Genomic DNA, 20,029 nt, shown 5'->3' on the forward strand with positions numbered 1-20,029 from the left:
AAGAGCCAGAGTGTCAAGCCACAGTATTCTGCCAGCCCCAAGCATGGATGAGTGCAGAGGACTGCATCGGGAAAGGGAACCAACATAAAATCTTTGCCAGATTAAACATGAAGATCATCAACAAAACGTCCGTACTGGAATGGGCGTGGCCCAGGTTAACAACGACTGCCACCGGTGCTGTTGGCCAGGATGGTGCCGGTGGAAACGGTGCTACTGTTGGCTGAAGACGGAGGCGTTGAAAGAAGAGGAGGAGAACGCATGTTTTGAGGCCGTGAGAGAGAAAGAAGATTATGAGTGTATATGTGAGGGTAAAAATTTAAAACACAGGGGCATAAGAGGGAATTCAAACTATTCTACCATAGTGAAGATAGGAAGAGGAATAGAATATATGAAAAGTGTTGTGCAGATGAAGAGGATGTTGAGTTTGAAGCTGGGAATCAACGGACTAATACTGAATGTTGTCAATTTAATGTTAGAAGTGAAAGAGTTATTCTGGAGTAAGTTGGATGAAGTGGTAGAAAGCGTGCCCAGATAAGAGGTGACGAGAATGGACTTCAGTGGAGGTGACGGGAAGAGAAGGGAGGAATAAAGCAGTAGAGGAACATGCCATGGACTATCTTTAGACGCTGCAACCCAACATGTGGTGTCAGGGGAGAATGTTGCTAGGCAGTGTTAGATGGTTGGATGGAGGGTGACTAAAAGTCAAGAAAAAGAAGCAAGACCCAAAGATTACTTTGTGGAAGTTTAAGAAGAAAGAATGTTGGTACTTTCAGCTGCTCCCATATTTCCTGAGCAATCACTCAGGATCATGTCTGAATCATGTTTTGATTTAGCACAGCTTTAATAATAATAATAATAATAATAATAATGGATACTTTATTGATCCCCATGGGGAAATTACTTGTTTTTCTCTGCATTTGACCCATTCACTCAGTGAAGCAGTGGGCAGCCCACTAAGCAGGCGCCCGGGGAGCAGTGTGTAGGGACGGTACCTTGCTCAGGGGTACCTCAGGGTAGCCGTTAAGTGGATTCGAACCGCCGACCTTCCGATCATGGGGCGACCACTTTACCTACTGAGCTATCCCTGCCCCAAATGCCGAAAGCCCTTCCTGATTTAACCCTCCCCATTTATCCAGGCATGGGACCAGCACTGGGACTAACTGGTAAATGGACTGGTTCTTATATAGCACTTTTCTACACTACTGGAGTAAGCGCTTTATACGACTTGCCTCTTTCACCCATTCATACAAGCACCTCTTTTCCTATGCCTATGTGCTTTTCTATCTAACATTCACACTGCAGTTAATGTATTGTAGATCAACCATGGATTCAGTATCTTGCCCAACAGCCAAGCTTCCAACCTACAGATAAGTAGATGACCAGCTTGTGACCACCTGAGGCTGGGTTAGTGGCTCTTACTCTTGAACTAATGGTCTTTTGTATTGGTGCAACGGATCACGGTTGATCCGTAATCCGAACCGATCCCACTCCACGGTTCGGCATGCACAAAGATTCGAAAAAGAAGGAAAAAAAGTATGCGTGGTGAGTCTGTCAAGTGATAGTTATGGCCAGCGCTAGCGGTCCAAGTGCAGGAGCAGAGGAGTTTGCTGCCCAGTCCGACCGGGCTAAAGCTATTACAGAAGCTGTTGGGGTGTTTAGCTGCAGACGGGAGGCCGTATTCTGTTGTGCAAAACAAGGGGTTTAAACTACGATGAACGTGCTTCAGCCACGCTACGATATCTCGTTTGCGCGTCCACTTTAGTGGCAAGATCGTTCCAAGCATGTCTGAGCAGCAAAGGATTTAAGTTGTGGCTGAACTGTCCCAGGCATCTTCTGTTGCCCCAGCTACAAATGGGTGGAGCTCCAGGGCAACGGAAAGCTTCGTGACCGTGACAGCTCATTATGTCGCAGCAGAGTGCGATATAATGAGCCTTGAGGCGACTGTTGTTGTGATTTGGTGCTGTGTAAATAAAACTGAATTGAATTGAGTGGTAGATACAAAGACTGTACTGCCCTATATTGAACCATAATTTTTTTTAATAATTGAGTCTTGAGTTGAATGTTTTTAACAGGCAAAAAATACTTCAATAAGTGAAGTAGTAAATGTTACATTTTTTTGTCTTTTTTCCTTTTTTGCTGATCGGAAGATTGATCCGATCCAAACCGTGAGAGTTTTGATCCGTTGCACCACGAGTCTTTTGCATGTAGAGTAAATGTGCTAACATCACAGCATGGAGCCAAATGACTGGGATTTTACTGTCAAGGTATCAAACAGAGTTTCACAGCAACCTCGTGTTCTCTGAGGTAACTTTAATGTTCTCTGTTTTGTGGTTAACAGAATCTGCGTTTGAAGACAGAAAGTTAAAAGCTCTGATAAAATATCAGAAGGTGAGTGTAACGCATTCTGCCACAAATCTTTGTAAGGGCAGACTACACGAGCAGGTGCTTGAGTTTCCATACCTGTGGGACTAAAAACACCTGGATTCAGAGATTAAGAGGTGTGGACTGATACCTTGTCCCTCCAGTGTCTCTCTGAGCGTGGGGGCAGCGAGACAGCTAAATTATCAGAATGAGCGACTGAAAAATAAAGTTTGTGTTTCCGAGCAGATGTAGTGTGTCCCCGCAGTCTACCTCGGTGCACCACGCTCTTATGATCACAGCTCCATTCCACTTGCTCCTCAGCTCTTGATTACTGAAGAATAACTTGCACTCAGCAGGACGGATTATTAGAGAATAACTGTCTCATTGTTGCCATTTAATACCCTCCATGACCGTGACTGTGTGCGACTCTTGCATGTTTGATACCTGTCTCGTAGCAACCATTTAAAGGAGACTGCCGGCCATAGCAACCGAGCAGCCCTACGCCTCAGCTAATGTCCCCCTCCCTAAACCTGGAGCTCTATCCATAGCCTTGGGATGGTAATCCCCTAGCCTTACCTCAGGGAACCTTTTTATTGGGCCAGGGCTTTCCCTACAGGGTGCCTTATTGGGTGAGAGCTTTCTCATTGCTCGGGTCTCATGACTAAGAGTTTGTGTCTCTGTGAGGTGGTTGTGAGGTAGTGACCCCTCATTTTCCCCTTACCACCAAAACCAAGGAGCTTAGCATATGCCACAAAAGGAAACTCATTTAAGCCAAAGGGATACAAGCCTGTCTATTCATAACTAAATAATGATGTCTCCATCACAGCACTACCACTAACTAAAAAGAGATCAACAATTCATAACCCCAGCTATTGAAATCCTGTTGACACGATGTTATTCCTAAAAACGAGCTAATAAAACACAAAGCATCCAAATGTGAGAGGAAAAGAAAAACAACTTTCATCAAAGAGCTGATATTTGTGCAGCGATCTTAAAGGCAGTAACAGCACCATGAAATGAACTGAAGCACAGCAAGAAACAGCAGGAAATCTCAAACTGGCAGGCCACTGGCTTTTACTGGTGTGTGTTCACAGAACAGAGGCAGAACCATGCAATCTGTCAAAATCTGCTCTCATGTGACCAGCAGAATCTTCTGTTATTACTTACCAAGATCTCAATAACCTAAACTGTTATACAGATGCCACCAAAGAAACCGAGACATATCCACACACATCCCTGAAAAAGAAAAGACAGATGTGCGCTAAACTTATCGCACCAACCACGGCTTCTGCTCAGCCGTCTCCGATTTGTGTAACGTTTATAATGATTGCTGTGAAATGTAACTTCATATATCAAATACTTTTCAAGATCATTAAAAGAGGTCGGTCAACCCACTTATAGGCTGGAGGATTTAACATGAACAGAATATTAAAGACAAAAGCTTGAACTTTGTCACCATTAAATGATTCAGAATCGGTCATTTGCCACAGATACGTCCACAATAGTGTCGGTAAGTTAAAACATGAAACAAAACCCTGCAAAGTCCCAAACAAGCAAACTGCAAAATCACTAAATAGTGGTGATTTCTGAAATTCACAATGCTGTAAAATAAAGCACGTAGAAAACTTTCTAACATGAAATTAGCCACAAAAATCAGGAAAGAGCCATTTTCATTCAGCGTTCATGTTGAACTGAAAGTCTGTCCTGAGTGGAAGGAAATTCTGGAGTTTCCAGATCATACGCTAATGATAACCGAGGAAATCATTTAGTTAAATAAGTGAATATTTTTTATTTTCTAGACCTACTATTTTGAGACCTATTGACCCGGAAGACTTAAAATATACTGAGAGGCAAAACGTGCATATAGTTAACAGAACTTTCTACTGATATTTTTGTTTTTGTGATACTTTTGTTTGCTCGATCCAGCATTAAAGTTGAACGAAAATCACATTTTGTTCATTTTGTTACTAACAAATTCTAGTTGTAAAGTATTCGGGCTAGTTTTGAATTATTGTGAAATCCGGTTGTTCAGTCTGATGTCACTAGTCGTGTCTGGGCCTAAACTCCGCTGCAGGTCCATATATCAAACGATCACTATGGCATTACTGAGAGTTGAAAAACTGTCTAAAGTCTTTCATCTTTAATAAAATGATCAGCGTTCTGCTCTACCAGGTGTAACAACTGAGTTTAACATCCAGGCATCCATGAAAACGGAATTTATGACATTTAACGGAGTTAGAAGTTAGCAGGAAGTTAGCTCGCTAGCTTCTATCTAAATACAATATAGCATGTCCTGACTGCGGGGTTTTGGAAACAAATTCAAACGTACAGCTCTGTTATCACTTCCAGCATAAATGAAGACAGAAAACTAAACAGCAGTGACGTTTGTAGGGTTACTGAAGTTTGGCTAGCTGGTATATAATGATGTGCTACGTGACCGCTAGCGACACAGCTATGTTAGCATAATATAAACAAGCTAACTTTTTTTCCACTCGATAAAAGTTAACGTGAGTGTTCTCGGTGGTCAGGAACAAATGTAATCGCATGGCAGGATGCTGTAAAAGGACCAAACTTCAGCCAGGAGAACAACTGAGATAATCCATCCACAATACGAGGTTAGTCATTCATATACTGCTGCATGGGCTGGGCTGTAGTTACATCCTAAGGTTTTAAAAACTGAGCTTAAATAAATGATTAGTGGTAATAAAAGCCGAGGGAGGTCAACAGTGATCACTGACTGTTTTAGGAGCTTTTTGAGATTAAATAGAAGAAAATACAAAACATTAAACATGTTAACAACACAAAAGCCATATTAAACGCAGACTACTTTAGACCCGGAAGTAGGATTCGTCACGTCATCACTGAACAACCGGATATATTTATATACAGTTCAGAAACTGGCACTACTTGTCTTTTTTATATTGGTGTGCTCCCTAATATGCGAGTTTATGAGACAGCTTGAATACATTTGTTATTTCTTCATGTTTTACGCAGCGTGCACTCACTCTGCGCGTCCAGATTACAGACTCTGGTTTATTTTGATGGTTTGACAGACCAGTGAAAATATCAGGTTTTTTGACGTATCCATGTTCAAACATTGACCGAAAAGTGATTTTCTATATGAAAATTTCACAGCACTAAATATGTTCAAACTTTGCAGTTTTATCAGACTTGGTTGATCAGGACATGAAACTGGCTGATGCTAAAGATTCACACGTAAATGCAACTTTGTTGGAAAAATAATCCATTTCTTCAGATGAAGCGATCCGAGCTGCACTTGGGAAGTTATTTTATGAGATGGGCAGCCTGGTGCCCTGGCTGGGTGTGGGGTGGGTATGTGGGGGGGTGGGGGGGGGGGGGGGGGGGGGGGGGGGGGGGGGGGGCTACAGGCTTAGTATTTGTTATGAAGAGACTTCTGGCTGCGTGACACACAGCGTCTGTCTTGATTTAAGCCTGTCTGGCCTTATTGTAGGAGTCAGGTTGGCTTTAGTGGGCCACACACAAGCAAGCAGTGAAAGGACTTACTAATGAATTGACAATGTTGAAAAAAACACTAAGAAAGGCTGATTATCCTTCAGTATGTGGCAGCTGTAGAATAGTAGTGTGTGTATATTTGTGTGTTTTGGTGACAGGAGGGGTTGAAGGCTCCAAAACTGGATCCTGGGGATGTGCTGGGAAACAGGCCTCCTGTCAAAAGCAATCACACAGGTAGAGAAAAGGAGCCACGCTGAGGTTTTTAGCCACTAAAACAAACAGAGGGGAGCCGTGCATCCACCCAATTTACCCACACCTCTGCGCTCGCTGCTCCACAACTGCACGTCTCCTGGCAGAGTCAGCGGAGGTGGGTGTTGGGACCACATCAATGTCACATACACATGTGCGTCTGCCATTTGTTTAACAGAGCTTCTGCTCCGATTCAGTCATTTCACCGCGCTCCTTTCAGATTCAGGAATGTGAGGAATCCCAGCCCGACCGTTTGATTGTTAAAAGGAGCGCCTCCTTTGGGAAGGAGCCGAGGGTAACGTTGGGTGTTGGGAGCGATGGTCGGGGTGGTTTTTCTTTGATGTGTTTTTCCCCTTCTCTGTGTTTAACCATGAGTGAAGACAGTGTGAAATGTTGGGTTGCCCCTTGTGTGGGATGCACCTCTATATGGGTGATCATAAGACTTCTTTGTCCCTCTGAGATGAGAAAAAAGACAAAATCGACTTGAAGAGGGTGAGAAAGAAAAACGGTTAAACCCAAAGCAAAGCCAAAGGAAGCTTCCTTGTGGAAGCTTGTGGTTTGTTCTTCTCTAAACTGGCTGCAGCAGCTGATGTTCGGTTTGGTGTGATGGCTTTTGTTCTGATATGTACAGAGTTTGATGCTGGAGAGTGTTTGATGCACTGAAAGTATTCACAAAATTCCAGGTAAAGTGTATTTGCACATTATTTCCTCAGAAGTGAGGAATTAAAAAATGCCTGCATACCCGTGTTTAGCTGTAAAATAAAGAAATTTACATGAGATAAATAAATAACACAGAAACCGTCTTGATGCCTGCAAAATCATCCAGGTGAGCAAATCCCAAAAAGTTGTTTCTGTTTATCTGGATGTAGTTTACAGTCAGTCCAGATGAACAGAGACTGAGATCGCTCGGCTAACCTTTATACAAAATTTGAATAAAAGGACTTAACATCCAGTCGTTTATGGCTAAAGTGATAAAGAGTGTTAAAACAGTTTATTTATATGTGATTTTACTAACAGTTAATCATGCTTTATATTGCATTTCTATTTTTTGTGCTGTGTTGGAACCTCCAAGGATTTGACGGTTTCCTGTTGGAGTATAACTTCAAACGATTTGGCTCCTTTCTATTGGCTTACACCGACATGGATTAGTTATTATTATAGAACTATAGAAAAACTGAAAATATATAATAAAAAATATAGATAATAAATGATGTGGTTTTGCCTCTTACATCTCATGTATGTGCGGATTAAACGTGTAACCTGGTATTTAAAAGTAAAAAGGTGTCAGAAAAATAAATACTCGAGTACCTGAAAAATCCTACTTAAGTACAGTAACAAAGTATTTCCCTGTAGTGTGATCCTGATGCTGGCAAGGTCACCGAGCGTGTAGAGCACTGCCACTTCTGACACTCGTGTCTTCTTCGCACGGTCGAGTTCACTGATAATATTTGTTCAGAAAATGTTGCTGTCAGTGTTTCTCAGCTGCTCTCCCTCTCAAAGGCTGCAGAAGGTTGTCAGGTGTGAGGAGTGAACGTCCATCCACGTGGACTAAGCTCTGAAGGCTGGATGCTCTGTTCTTCACGACTTAGACTTCCATCCTCTGCGCTTGGTCCGGCCTGATGTCAGCTCCTTCTGTCATATTTGAAATTATTTAGAGGTTTTTTCTAAGGTCCAAACATTTTGGGAAACAGGGCTGCTGCCATAACATTTCAATATCATTCAAATATATAAATGCTGTTCAAGGGCCATCTCTCTTTAAATAATCAAATTCATTTCATGTCAGGGTAGTGTTTCCTGTTCAGCCGGGAGAAAAACCCAACAGCACAACAACAGCCTCCGGTCGTCGTGCGCCGTCAGTCTGTTCTCACTGGCTCAATGACAGGAGCTTCAGGTCCTCACTTTGGACTGACAAAGACTTGCTCCATGGAGTTTTCAAGCTGATGCAGATTTGTTAGTAAGATGGAAAATCAACAAAAGTCGAAATAGGCAGAGATCCGGTGAATTAAGACTGTTGAGGAGTTTTGATTCCAGCTCATCACACATGCTGAATCTTTGCTTCGAGTCTCACAATAACATAAAACATGCTCATTGTTCTCGTTTCAGGACTGTGTAACCTTTCACAGGAACACATGACGATTTAGAAGACTGAACTTGTGCGTGTTGTATATTGTGTTGTACAGAAACACCGTACACAGCTCATCGCGTTGCACTTCTGTCATGTGGATTACAGCCAAAGCTGCCGCTGCTCATTATCAAAAAGTTTCTAGCTGAGCTAATAATTATTGAAACATTTACATGACAAAAAACAAAGCAGGGTGTATGGAAGCATGTGTTGTGTGACTAACAATACTTTAATGATATGTTGCTCAACACAACGTTGTTATAGCGAGGAGCTTCCTGACTCACCGTTCAACATCCCAGATGCAGAGAGGGGAGAAGTTCTCGCAGCATGCAGTGCCTGTGACGAAGGAGCTGCACACAGAGAGGCAGAACATGTCCTTAAACAAGGTGAACAAACATGTACTGACACAAGAAAACAAGGTAGGAATCTACCCAAAATGATTGATTTAATTTTTACTTTTCATTTTTATCAGCTGGCTTATTGTCCTATATGGAAAAATATATTAAAAACAATTGCAGTGGATGAAAATGACCCTTATGTCCACATATGTAAAAGGAAGCGGTCATTCCAACGTTTCCTGTTTAACCAGCGTACTTTCCAAAATGCACAGAAGACATTTTATAAATGATGAGATCTGGAAATCTTATTATTTCAAATCATTATTCTTTTTTAGATTTGCTTCCCTGTGGCTTCATCTGAACATCCAGATGAACAGACACAGTTTGAAACAGTGGATCCAGCACGAATCAGAAAGGGACAAGTATGAGGAGCCGGCAGGATTTAGCTGCTGGGCTCAAGATGCTCTAAAAGTGCATAAAGAGATTATCCCAGAACGCCTGCATCACATATTGCAAAGTAGCAAAAGATACACAAAAACTCCCTTTTAAAAACATTTGAAGTGTTTACTTTGAGTGAAATTAAAAGTGATTTAATACAGTTTGACAGTTTGTGCTAGCTCTGCTGTCTCAGAGTCAGAAGACTGTCTATAGTCTCCTTTCTCTGTGGGAGCACATGTGAGTGCACAGCATAGAAAGTGTTTCTGAAAAAGACAGTTTTGCACTGCTAAAGGAACAAAACTGTGAGCGCAGGTTCGAGACTGCTGTCTGTACAGAGCACCAGCGGCAGCACCTTAGAGGATTCATCGAGGCCCACTTTGCACTTGATTTCTTGACCTCATTTAGCAATTGTTATAAAAATGTTCTCTCATCACATAAAAGGTTCATTTTGAATAAGAATGTTTGTCTCTGGGGCCAGCGTAGCACAGCTGCATGCATACAGTACGTGTAGACAGCACATGCAGGGTTTGTCTGACCAGAATGGAGAGAAATGGGGAGTCTGGTAGGAAAATGTTCATTATCACAAATAACCAGATTCTCTTCTGGTCTTACATTCAGCACATGTTGTTTCCCAGCAGAATAAAAGACAAGAAAAGACCGCTCGAGCCTTTGACTCAAGAGGCAGGTTGGAATTAGCAGCCTCGGTATGCACAGTGAATGTCACGCATGTGGGGAGGTTAGGGAGAGGAAAAGGTGAGGGGAGGAGCACTGTGGGAGAAGGCTGACTAGGAGGGCTGAACTGGATGTGGAGACTCAGAGCTTAGTGCCCTCCTACAGGGTTGACAGACAGGGGGAGGACCCGCCTTTTACATGCAGAGGTAGCTACTGACAGATGCTTATGTCAAAATAATGAGGACTCAAGTCTGTACTGCAGTAGGTGGAGATGTTATTTGGAAAACATCACACTGCATCATTTCCACAGACTTGTCAGTTACACTTGTCATGCTTTCAACCTCCCATTCAGGCACAGCTTACAGGTACGAGATTAGACAGATTCTGGCTCCACGGAGTCATGCTAACGCTGGCTAAGTCTGTGCATTTGTGAATTTGCAGCCTACGTAGAAATAAAAAGTCTCCTTCCAGCATCAGAGTTCAGATTTCTGTTCCAAGCTGACAGAAGTTGAATCTGCTCTCTTTTTGTGTATTACTGATGAAACTCACTGCATGGCATTGTTTGTTATAATTCAGAGTAAATTCCCAAGATTATTAATGTCCTAGTTTTTAATCTGTGGTAAGATAGGAAGCTCACTGCTAACTTTGAACTTCAGTGTCATCAAATTACATAAAAGCAGAACCAACTAAAACTTCAAAGCAAGATTTTGAGCAAGTGATGAGGTAGCACGGTACATGGGGAGAACTTTATCTCAAACTAGCTTTTAATAGAAGATATTTCTAGATTGAATGTATTAGATCAGGGGTGTCCAACTCCAGGCCTCGAGGGCCGCTGTCCTGCAGGTTTTAGATCTCACCCTGGGTCAGCACACCTGAATCGCACGATTAGTTCATCAGCTGTGTTGGATCAAGGACACATCTAAAGCCTGCAGGACAGGCGCCCTCGAGGCCTGGAGTTGCCCACACCTGTATTAAAGAATTGAGGGGAAACAAGAGAAAACTGAGGCGGGAACAGAAAGACACAAAGCGGGACTGGAACCCAACCAGCACCATAACCATCATCTTGTTCTTTATTACATTTTTTTTTATATGGCATATTGTTCATGCCGTATTTCTATAAAGAGTCAAGTCCATAATCTTGACAAACATTTGTAGAACAAAACCTACAAGGTTCTGTGAGATGTCGAGGATGCAGCTGTACTCCAGCCTACATGTTCCTCCTCAGGACCAGACTCTCTTATGTTGAAAGGGCCACATGCTCTGTCTGACCTTCTTCCCCTCTCCTCTGCTTGACACAGCTCAAGTTGAATCAGCATATACTTTTAGCTCCACAGACAAACAAGCTGCTTGTGAACAGTAATGGCACTGTGGTGGAATCACATGCACTGGCTTGACTGAGCATTTATCATCCTGGAGGCTGTGCTGCCAAACCTAACAGGACTTGGCCTTACAAAGGCCTTGCAGCGGTGCAAAGCGTACCAAGCAGAGCTGCGACTGAGCCATGCTGTTGGCGTGTATGTACTTTGAACTGGAGCAACGAAGAACGTGCATGTTTGCAGGAAAACACACGCTCAGTAATGCGGGCAGCTGTCAGCCCCGTCACATAGCACAGACCTTTGGCAGGTTCCCAGTAATTAGTGTTGGGTAAACTCATTTATGACCCAGATGGGTCTGGGACCAGTAGCACAGTGGGTGACCTCTGACCTTCCTGACACAGGATACAATAGGGTTATAGTCACACTTGCTATCTGGACCCTATTACTCTCCATTACTCACATTACTCACCCCTGACTTGGCTGTATCACAGCAAGAGGAGAGGAGGGGGACACCACCTACACAAAGAATGACTCCTTCTTATTTCTTCTGCTTCCTAAGCCAACTGAATCACCAACCAGATCTGATCTGGAGTCAGAACAATGGACTGATATTATAGCTGTTAAGGTCAAAGCCTCTATCGTGCCTAATTTTACCTAAACACATGCAAACAAACACGCAGCCACATCTCTGACCAGACTCCTTCTCTTCTGCTCAGTCAGTGGCTCCCCATCACATCACCTCTCATTAGCAACACCCTGGCCAACCTCAACAGCTGGCTGTATCATCTGAAGGCCCATGTGTGTTCAGTGGGAACCAGTCATATCAGCAGGTCAAAAAGAAACAACAATTTTTCATCTCTCCAAACACACATTCATACACACTGATACAAAAACACAGGCAGCACCAGACACAGACACTTAAAATGGTCTCATCAGTGACAGGATCATGATTGATCCCTGATGGAATCGTGACCGACGGTCGACCGTAAGGATATCCCCCACCTGCGACGTGGATGATGCAACCACGAGTGGTAACACCGCTAAGCGGCATTTAGAAAAACCAGTGGTAATGTAAAATGTAACCACCAGGGGGAGCAGTACTTGTATTTCATTGCACTGCTAACGTTCTTATATAAAACGCAAAATCGAAATGTAAACACACTCGGATTGTGCAACAATATATGTGTGTGTGTGTATTTCTGCCACGAATATGTGGCGCTCTGTTGATCTCTGATGATTAATCAGGTCAGTGAAACGCTGCTGTACAAGTCTCATTTGGCACTGTGCTTAAAACTACTGATGCTTCTCACCATTTCCACTGTCCAAATAAATTAGCAGCCATAGCGGTGATGATGACAGTCTTGCTCAGGTTTTCTGCTGCTAATCTTAGTATGTCACCTTTGCTGTTTAATTTATGCATGTATGTTACTAAAACTGGTGTTAATACTTAAAAATGCGCAGAAGTAATTTGTACTTGATGACATAATCTGAGGCAGCACGGTGACGCGGTGGTTAGCACTGTTGCCTCACAGCAAGAAGGTTGCTTTCTATGTGCAGCGCACGAGCTGCATTCATGTGAACTCCGACGTCACAACATCGGCCTTTTTTTATCTTGGGGTAACTGTGAGAGCATGTCCTCTGCTGCTTTCAACAGGAACAACACAAGCTGAATATCATGTAGGAAAACCTTAAATTCATGGAGTTCACATAGTAGTTTTCTACTGTCCCAATTTTGTGAAAGCACCAAGAGGTAGCTTCATTTTTTATCACATTTTCAAAGACCGAGCCCATAAAATGCAGCCCAAACAGCTGATCAGAGTCACATCTATCCAGTTCACACGGTTGGAACGAACTTTATTGGAAAAATGATGAGTGATGATAGGGTGTGTTTAAACCATCTTCTTGAGATGTTGTCTTCGGAGCTTGTGTCTGACATCCCCTACTATGTGGACTGGCTGGCAGAACATTTGACATGGGTGTTTTTCACATACGCATCTGCTGCTCAACCCACAAATGCATTTTCCTTACAAATGTGGGCAAATGAGGGAAAAAGTCTCTATCCAGTTCATTACATGCAATCACAATCATGGAGGAGACTGCTGCCATGATAGATGTCCACAGAATTCATAGTGTTTTAAGTTTAGTGTCAAGTTTCTGCAGTCTGTGATTATTTATAATGTATTTCTGCCCACAGTGCCAAAACTACTCCAAAACAGTGTGTTGACTGTGGTTGATTAGCAAGCCCTGATTGACCTGAATTCTAGAGCGGGTGTAGTTAAGAGGAAGGCCAGTATGCAAATATCGTTGAAGACAAAATGATTAGCCATCCCATTATTGTTATGATGTTTATTTTCTACACATACCGTATTTCCCGGACTACAAAGCGCACCCGAATATTAGCCGCACAAGCTAAAATCAGGGGAAAATCCTGTTTTGTACATACATTAGCCGCACCTGACTAAAAGCCGCAGGTGTTTCAATGTTGACTTATCATATGTAAGAGAATATGCACAAAGGGAATTGTCAGGAAAGAGATGGCTGTTTGGAGACATCACTTTTATTAATATTTTGAAAAACAAGTTATGGGTACATATTTGCACAACCTTTTAGGTATATGTACAAGTAGCGGTAATTACAAGTACGAAACATGTGCTGTGCTTCATAAATGAGTAACAAATGTAGTACATAACAGTAACCTACAGCACACCAGAAAAATAGATTCGGCCTACCTTTTAGGCTCAGGTGCAGCGACACGGCTTTAACAAGAAGAAAAGTCAGTCATTCACCATCTTTCTCTTCTTCCTGCGCACTAAAACCACCAAAGTCCTCTCCTCCAGTGTCGGAGACGAACAGGCTCAGGATGGCTACGTCATCCACTCTCAGCTCCTTTCTTTCGTTGTCACTTTCAAAACCAAAGAAATCCTCGTTGTCAGTGTCGGAGTCGAACACCCTCTGAAGGGCCGTGGCGGTGCCCTCCTCTCCATCATGCAGCAGTCCAGCCCTTCAAATCCGTTGGTGATCGTGGATGTTTTCGCACTTTTCCACGCTGTCAGAATCCACCGGTGGAGTTGGGCATAACTTGCTTTTCGCAAGTTTATCGCCGCTCGTCATCCACGCCTCCCGCTGAACGCGTAGCGCTACTTTGAAGTTTGTTTTTCGCGCTACTTGTACGGCACTATGTTGCCTGGCGGACGGACATGTGACCAACATACCAATCTTGAACCCCGATCCTTCCGCCAGGCAACGTAGTGCCGTACAACAGCGGAACAAACAAAACAAATCGTCTTACGATATCACAAAAATCAGGGACAATCCATAGAAAAGCCGCACCTGACTAAAAGCCGCAGGGTTCAAAGCTGGTGCAAAAAGTAGCGGCTTATAGTCCGACAATTACGGTACTAGTTTTCTTTAGAATTAACAAATTATTTTTATTTGGACACGATAACAGAACTATTTCAGAAAAAACAAAAATGACCAGGGAGGATATTATTGGCCCCTGAAAAACTGAGCTTTTAATTGAGCCAGAGCACAGCCCATGCCAAAAATGAAAGAAATTTGTTTAGAGCATTTCCAAGTGTCTGGAGTGAGGCGTCTCATCTAGAAATGTAAAGTGAGCCAAACAGCACAGAACAAGCCTGGCAGAGGTAGAGAAAGCAAAAGATTTTAAAGACTATGGAAAAACAACAAGTGAGAGAATGACTGCCAGGACACGAGTGAAGGACTGAACCTGGTCTGTAGTCTCAATGAGGACAATCACTAGAACCCTGCACAAGAGTTCAACAGGAACTCCTCTTCTGTGGAAGACAGACAGAAGGATTTTAAGGACAACCTGGAGAAAGATTATGGACACTGGACCTTTGGTAGAAACTAGAACGTGTGCGCCACAGAGATGCTGCCTACATATGGAGAGAAAGGAGGGAGTGTACAACCCAAAGAACACTGTGTGTGGCTGTATTATGCAGGGGGGGGGGTGGGGGGTGTGTGTGCATCTAGAGCTGGGAATCTCATCAAGGTGGAAGAAAGAAGCATATGTGAGATTTTAAAGGAAAACCTGAAGGAAGAGTGGGTGGTAATATGAAAGAGTATGAAAATGCTTAAATAATGAAAACTAATTGCATTTGAACTTTCTGAATTACATAAGGTTTTCATGATGACCTACCTTTTTGGAGATGCATCAGCATTTGATAAAGGCTTCTCTAAGATGCTAAAAATCGCGACGGGGGTTTCAATGTGTGAAACAAATAAGCGACAAATAAGATTCTTGCCTTTCATAGTAGCCGTCTTGACTTTTGTTCGAGTTACGGTAGGCAAGTCTTCTATAAAGAGGATTATAATAGAAACAAAAGTAAGTCAGCATTCACTCAGCCTCTCAGACCAATTACACATGAATGCAAGAAAGCAGCCCTCTTCACCACCCTGGGAAGCTGGGCTCCAGCATTTCAGCTCCAGCCTGTCACCAAGCTTCCAGCTCTCACCCCCACCCCCTGTCAGAAATAGGGCTGTTAATTTGTTGCGCTTGACCCCGGGCTTTGTGACCGACGTGTATCTAGTTTGTAAAAAGTGCTTTTATGTGGTTTCTAAATATGTCTGGGCTCAAAGGGTTATGATGCTTTTATATTGCCAGGGAGGGAAACAATGCTCAAAGGGTGCAAGTGCTGACCCCCAAACCCCCTATGCACACTCCCTCTCTTTCTTTCACTTCCAGGGTTCTCTCCCTCGCCCCCTACCCCTTTACACAACGACATGCATGGACAAACATTTGCCTGCCTACAAGCATGCACTTTTTTCTCTCACAAATAGACACTCTTATGCATGGGGACACACACACGCGCATGCCTGGACCCTGTTGTCCCATCACCACCCCCTGTGGCCCTTTTGGCTTCTGTTTGTGTCTCATGTCTGTGGGGTCAGCAGGACATTCCTCAGCTGGGGCTGCTCAGCCGGGTGGAATAGACCAGGACCTAACGCGATGTCCCACACTGGACATCAGCGTGGAAGAACTCTGCTGTATACAAACTGCGTTGGCAACAAATTTGCAACAGCAAATAGGATTAGGAGAAAAGATCATTGTGATAGATTTTCTTAAACATAACAAGGAATATTATATCACTTTGTCTTTCATTTCGGTGATCTGAGGTTATTATATTTCTCATTATTATTAAGCTTATATCTAACACAGACTTGTTGAACCACCAAAGAAATTACAGAGATCTGTACTTCTAACTACCACATGCTAAAATATCTCGACATTCTGGATAACTGACTTGCAGATTGTTGTGTAAGAAAATATGATTAAAAACAAAAATGAACTAATTATCATAGCTTTATGATCTCTACGATTCTTAGATTTTCAAAGCTGCCAAACTAAGAATAATAATAACACAAACGGGCAGCTTGGTAGTGTGGTGGTTAGCACTGTTGCCTCACACCAAGACACAAAGACTCTGTGTTTGCATGTTCTCCCCGTGGTTGCGTGGCTTCTCTCCGGATACTCCGGCTTCATCAAGGTTGGGTTAAATGTGAATCTAAACTGCCCAGGTGTCAATGTGAGAGCAAATGTCTCTTTGTATTTGCCCAACGTCAGGCTGGGCAGTTATCCATCAGGTATCCTGCCTGCCTATCTGATCTCTAGGATTCTTAGATTTTCAAAGCTGCAAATGTAATAATAATAATAATGATGTTGAATTAAAAAAAAAACCCTAATGATAACAAACAACAAAACTGTGGACAGACAATCCCAAAGTGGGATTGGCCATAATACACAGCACTATATTTAGCTTCAAACCCCTCATACCAACTATCAACCGCTGGTGGACGGCTGACGAAGGCCACAGGACCTGGGCACCTTGTAATTATTGAGTAAACCATAAACTCCTGGGTATACCAAATAATTCTAGAGACAAATGTGAGCCCACCTGTCTAACAACTAAATCATGGCCAAAACTGGGTGATGCAACAGGACAATGATCCCAAGCACAGCAGCAAATCTACAACCGAATATCTAAAAAACAAACAAATCAAGATGTTGCAATGTTTAAACATAACTGAACTCTGCTTAAATTACTCTGTAACAAGATGAGAGATTGTACACTTAAGATCATTTTGCATATATAACAAGTAACTGCCAGACCATAACGCAAATATCATGTAATCCAAAAAGTCAAACATTACAAAGTACCATAGGTACCTAGCTGGGTGCAAAGATGCTACATTGTCCTTCCCTCCTGTAGGCCCACCACCCGCAGGAGGAGCTGTAGAGGTCGGGTACATTGTGCATCAAGCAGCAGTCAAGCATGGGGGCCATGTCGGTCCAATCCCAGGCTATTGAGGCTGACTACTGGGACATGGAATTTCACCTCTCTGGTGTGGAAGGAGCCCGAGCTTGTGTGTAATGTTGACAGATCCCGACTAGATATAGTTGGGCTCACCTCAATACACAGGTCGGGCTCTGGAACCAGTCTCCTGAAGAGGGGCTGGACTTTCTTCCAGTTTGGAGCTGTCCTCAATAAGAGGCAGTGAAGAGGGGTGGGTATTCTTGTATCCCTTGGTTTGCTACCTGTACATGTGGAGGCTTTGCCACTGGACAAAGGGTTGTTTCCCTGCGTCTTCGGGGAATGGGTCCTGACAATATGACTGCCTTTTGAGAGTCACTGGATGGGGTGCTTCAGGGTCCTCCATCTGATGACTCCATTGTCCTATTGGGAGACTTCAATTCACATGAGCAATGCATCAAGTGACAGAGAGTGCAGTTCTGCTATTGGACTTCTGTGCAAATAACAGTTTGTCTATAACAAACACCACTTTTTAACATAAAGATGTGCAAATGGCACCAGGACACCCTAGGTCATAGGTCAGTGGTCGATTTTGAAAACATATCAATGGATCTGTGATCATATGTTCTAAACACTCGGTTAAAAAGAGAAGCCCAGCTATCAACTGATCACTACCTCATGGTAGGTTGGATCAGGTGGTGGAGGAGGATGCTGGACGACCTGGCACATCTAAATGTATTGGGAGGGTGTGCTGGGAATGCCTGACAGAGGCCCTGATCCATGAGATGTTCAACTCCCATCTCTGGCAGAACTTTGACAGCATTTGGAGGGAGACTGGGGACATTAAGTTCTAATGGACCATGTTCCGCACCTCCATTTCTAAGGCTGCAGCAAGGAGCTATGGCTACAGTGTGGTTGGTGCCTGATACAGTGGTAGTCCTCGAGAAAGGTAGTGGACAGGTGAAAGGTGCCATGAGGCTGAAGTCCTGGTTAGCCTATGGGACTTTAAAAGCAGCTGAAGAATAGCAGCAGGCCAAGTGGAATGCAGCTCAGGTGGTAGCTGAAGCAAAAACTCAGTTGTGGGAGGAGTTTGGTGAGGCAATGGAAAAAGACTTTCAGTATGCCTCAAAGTGATTCTGGCAAATTGTCAGGCGACTTGGGGACGAGGTAGTACTCTACTCAGATGTTGGATAGTGGGGGTGGACCTGCTTAATCCTACTGACACATCTTCTGGAGAGGAAGCAGAGTCTGGGAACGAGGGGATGACTCTCCCATCACAAGGGGAGAGGTCAGTGAGGCAATTAAACAACTCCTTGGTGGCCGGAACCCTAGGGTGGATGTTCACTCCGAGTTCCTAAAGGTCCTGGATTTTATAGGGCTATAATGGTTGACACGCCTCTACAACACCACATGGAGATCTAGGGCGGAACCTCTAGACTGGCACACTGTGGTGGCGGTCCCAGAGGGAGACCCAGAGGATGTGTTTTGACTACAGGGGGATTACACTCCTAAGCCTCCCGGGTAAGGCCTATTGAAGGGTACTGGAGAGGACAGTTTGTCTGTCTTTAGTCGAACCTTGGAAGCAAGAGCAACAATGTGGTTGTGGTTTTTGTGCCCCAGCTCTTTATCCTTACAATGATATTTGAGGGTGCATGGGAGTTTACCCAACCAGTCTACATGTGGTTGTTTTTGAAGAAAGCATTCAACTGCGTTCCTCAGACTATCCTGTGGGGAATTGCTTTGGGAGTATAGGATGTCTGACCCATTCCTACAAGCCATTCAATCCCTGTATAACCGTTACAGGAGCATGATTGGTGGCGATATTTCGGAATCTTTTCGGTAAATGCTGGACTCAGGGGTGCCCCTTATCACCGATGCGGCTCATAGTTTTTATGGACAAAATTTCTAGCTCTACTCAGGTGGTGGAAGGCTTTTTGTAGACGATGTGTTTCTGTTGGTTTTATTAGAGGGTTGCAGTGGAATGTGAAGAGCACCTTCAAGTCACCTCCAAGTCATGGTCCTAAGCCAAGAAAAGAGTGAACTGCCTACTCTGGGTCAGGGACAGGTTACTGCCCCCCAGGGGAGTAGTTTAAGACTCTCAGGGTCTTGTTCATGTGAGTGAGGGGTGAAGGGAGCAGATGGATTGGGACCACACCTGCAATGATGCTCTTGCTTTACCAGTCCCTTCCTGTTACCTATGGTCACAAGCTCTGGATAGTGACTGAAATTATAAGATTGTGGATACAAGTGGCAGAAATTAGCTTTCTCCAAAGGGTGGCAGGCCTCTCCCTTAGATATAGGGTGAGGAGTTGAGCAATCCGACAGGTGCTCATAGTAGAACCAGATAAGCTAGAAGAAGTGGCTGGGCGTTCTTACTTAGGCTGCTTCTCCCGCGACCGAACCCCAGATAAAGGGAAGAAAATGATTGAGATATGGATATTACTGAATGTATTTTCTAATTTTTATTAATTGTATTTGATCAACTTTTATTCTTCTTATAGGCCATTTCAATTTTTATTTCCTCGTTATCAGCTTGTCAGTCATCTGTCAAAAAGTTTGATAATCTGCATGAATGTTGCTATAAAAATGAAAGTTTGATTGATACTATAGTGCATATATTCACCCAAAATATGCCCCTCCTGATGGAAACAGACATGGAATGCCATTTATATAGTGTTTTTCCAAAATCCTTCTTGCTTTGAGACAACAGTGCTAACCACTGGACTTCCACAAAAGAAAAATCTATAGACAAAACAACGATCCTTAATAACCATCAACACACTGTTT

The 20,029-nt window shown here is 43.4% G+C and overlaps 1 protein-coding gene and 1 long non-coding RNA gene across 5 annotated transcripts in view; both read right to left on the minus strand.

Moving 5' to 3' along the window:
- The window catches only part of fbxw4 (F-box and WD repeat domain containing 4), a 42,563-nt gene that overhangs the window by 11,521 nt on the left and 11,013 nt on the right, over positions 1-20,029 (minus strand). For all 4 annotated transcript variants that reach the window (XM_080287655.1, XM_026189430.1, XM_080287654.1 and 1 more), the window contains one exon: positions 8,491-8,556. In XM_080287655.1, coding sequence (XP_080143781.1) covers positions 8,491-8,556 — 66 coding nt within the window. The remainder of the gene's footprint in view (positions 1-8,490; positions 8,557-20,029) is intronic.
- Positions 14,373-14,813, minus strand: LOC145419579 (uncharacterized). The gene is made up of 2 exons (XR_013900871.1): positions 14,698-14,813; positions 14,373-14,605 (listed from the first exon to the last, which is right to left on the minus strand). It is a non-coding gene; the product is annotated as an uncharacterized LOC145419579 (long non-coding RNA).

This window comes from Astatotilapia calliptera, chromosome 13 (genome assembly GCF_964374335.1).
Source record: "Astatotilapia calliptera chromosome 13, fAstCal68.1, whole genome shotgun sequence".
Classification (NCBI taxonomy): Eukaryota; Metazoa; Chordata; class Actinopteri; order Cichliformes; family Cichlidae; genus Astatotilapia; species Astatotilapia calliptera.